This window comes from Acanthisitta chloris, unplaced genomic scaffold (genome assembly GCF_000695815.1).
Source record: "Acanthisitta chloris isolate BGI_N310 unplaced genomic scaffold, ASM69581v1 scaffold43681, whole genome shotgun sequence".
In the NCBI taxonomy this organism is placed as follows: Eukaryota; Metazoa; Chordata; class Aves; order Passeriformes; family Acanthisittidae; genus Acanthisitta; species Acanthisitta chloris.
Window position 1 is genome coordinate 5,027 of NW_008657303.1, and position 1,687 is coordinate 6,713.

Here is a 1,687-nt window from a genome sequence, read left to right on the forward strand (position 1 = left end):
CAGCCACAGGATCCTCTCCAGCTTGGCTTATGGAATTGATAGTTCAGCCTGTGTTATGTGAGATTCACTCTGATAGCCCCGTCTCGTTGCAGACACCTACATCCAAAAAACCAAGAAGCTCTACATTGACAGCCGGGCGAGGAGGAACCTGGGCTCCATCAACACAGAGCTGCAAGATGTGCAGAGGATTATGGTGGCCAACATCGAGGAAGTCTTACAGCGAGGAGAAGCACTTTCAGGTACTGGGAATGGCTGGTATTTGGTGCTCAGTTCTTTGTCTCCTCGGTCAGCTGGGTGGGCAGAGCATACTGGAGGGAAAGGCTTGCTAATCCCTGAGTCTCCTTAGAAAAGCAGTGAACTTGGTGGGTGTTCCAGCTGGATCAGATGTGTCCTGGCAGGTCATGATGCTTCTTTTGGGCAAGATCAGTGTCTCACCAGCTTGAGTTGCTCTCATCCCAGCAGGACAAGCTCTAGAACACTGCAGAGAGGCACAGGCCATGCTGCCATGTGAAACCACCACACTTCCAGCTGCTCCAGAGAAACTTGTACAGTTATTGTAACAATTGGGGAACATGCAGTTATTCTCCACTAACTTCTCTCCCCTTTCTCTTTGAACAGCTCTTGATTCCAAGGCCAACAACTTGTCCAGTTTGTCCAAGAAGTACCGTCAGGACGCGAAGTACCTGAACATGCGTTCCACATACGCCAAGCTGGCGGCTGTAGCTGTGTTTTTTATCATGCTGATTGTCTATGTGAGGTTCTGGTGGCTGTGAGCTGGTTCAGTCATGGAAGAGGGAAAGCCAGTAGCCTGGCAGGTGTATGTGTGCAGGACACTGTTCATGGGGGATGTGCATTAGAATCCACACAGGACCATCACCTTTATGGGAGCGTCCTGAAATTGTTTGGTGACACCTGACTACTACATCTCTTAGTGAAGCCTGGCAATAGGTGTCGAGGCTTGTTGACTGCAGGCTTTTCCTCTGAGGCAGTTTGCACTAGGGTACTGCAGAGTTTGGCCTCCCACGGTTCTGCCCCACTCCCGGGACACTCTGGGAACAGTCAATCAGTGCGGTTTAGCATAATCACATTATACGTCCTCCTGTTGAGTAGCTCTAGTGGGAACTGGACTCTAATGAACATTCCTTGTGTTGGTAATGTTTGCTTTTTTTAGAATCCGGGTCTGCAGTTACTTTTCTTTCTTTTCTCAAGACAAGACTCCCCTGTTTGAAGGCAAATACTGCACTGTACATAAACCAGCTTTCACCTCTGTCAGAATACCTACCGTTGAGTTTTCTGTGTCTGACATTCTTGGCTTGTTACACTTTGAATTGCTTTAGGAAGAAATGGATGTTAAACTATGCCTTAAAATACGTTCTGTCTAGTACTAGGAGGGGCAGTGAAAGGCTTCTGTATTACTGATTCCTGCAAAATTAAACTACAGGTTTCTAAGTGTCCACTTTCCCTCTCCTGACAGCTGTGTGTGACAGTGTGTTTCCATGTGAACAGGGTGTGTAATTCAATGCTGTTGGAGCGGGCACAGTGCAAACGATGTCAGCACTTTGTATTTTTTCCCTTCTATCTGCAGATTCACTACATTATTTCTTTCCTTTTTATAAGTGTGCTTTCCTTCCAAAATGTGTCAGAACTGCCAGCATTTCATCTCTGGGATCCTTGTTTTCTTTCTCCC

At 47.1% G+C, this 1,687-nt stretch overlaps 1 protein-coding gene across 1 annotated transcript in view; it reads left to right on the forward strand.

Moving 5' to 3' along the window:
- Window positions 1-1,277, forward strand: part of SEC22B (SEC22 vesicle trafficking protein homolog B (S. cerevisiae)) — a gene marked incomplete at its 5' end in the record, with an annotated part of 6,256 nt that extends 4,979 nt beyond the window's left edge. Inside the window, 2 exons of the mRNA XM_009084654.1 lie at window positions 93-239; window positions 619-1,277. Coding sequence (XP_009082902.1) covers window positions 93-239; window positions 619-773 — 302 coding nt within the window. The remainder of the gene's footprint in view (window positions 1-92; window positions 240-618) is intronic.
- Window positions 1,278-1,687: the final 410 nt, after the last annotated feature.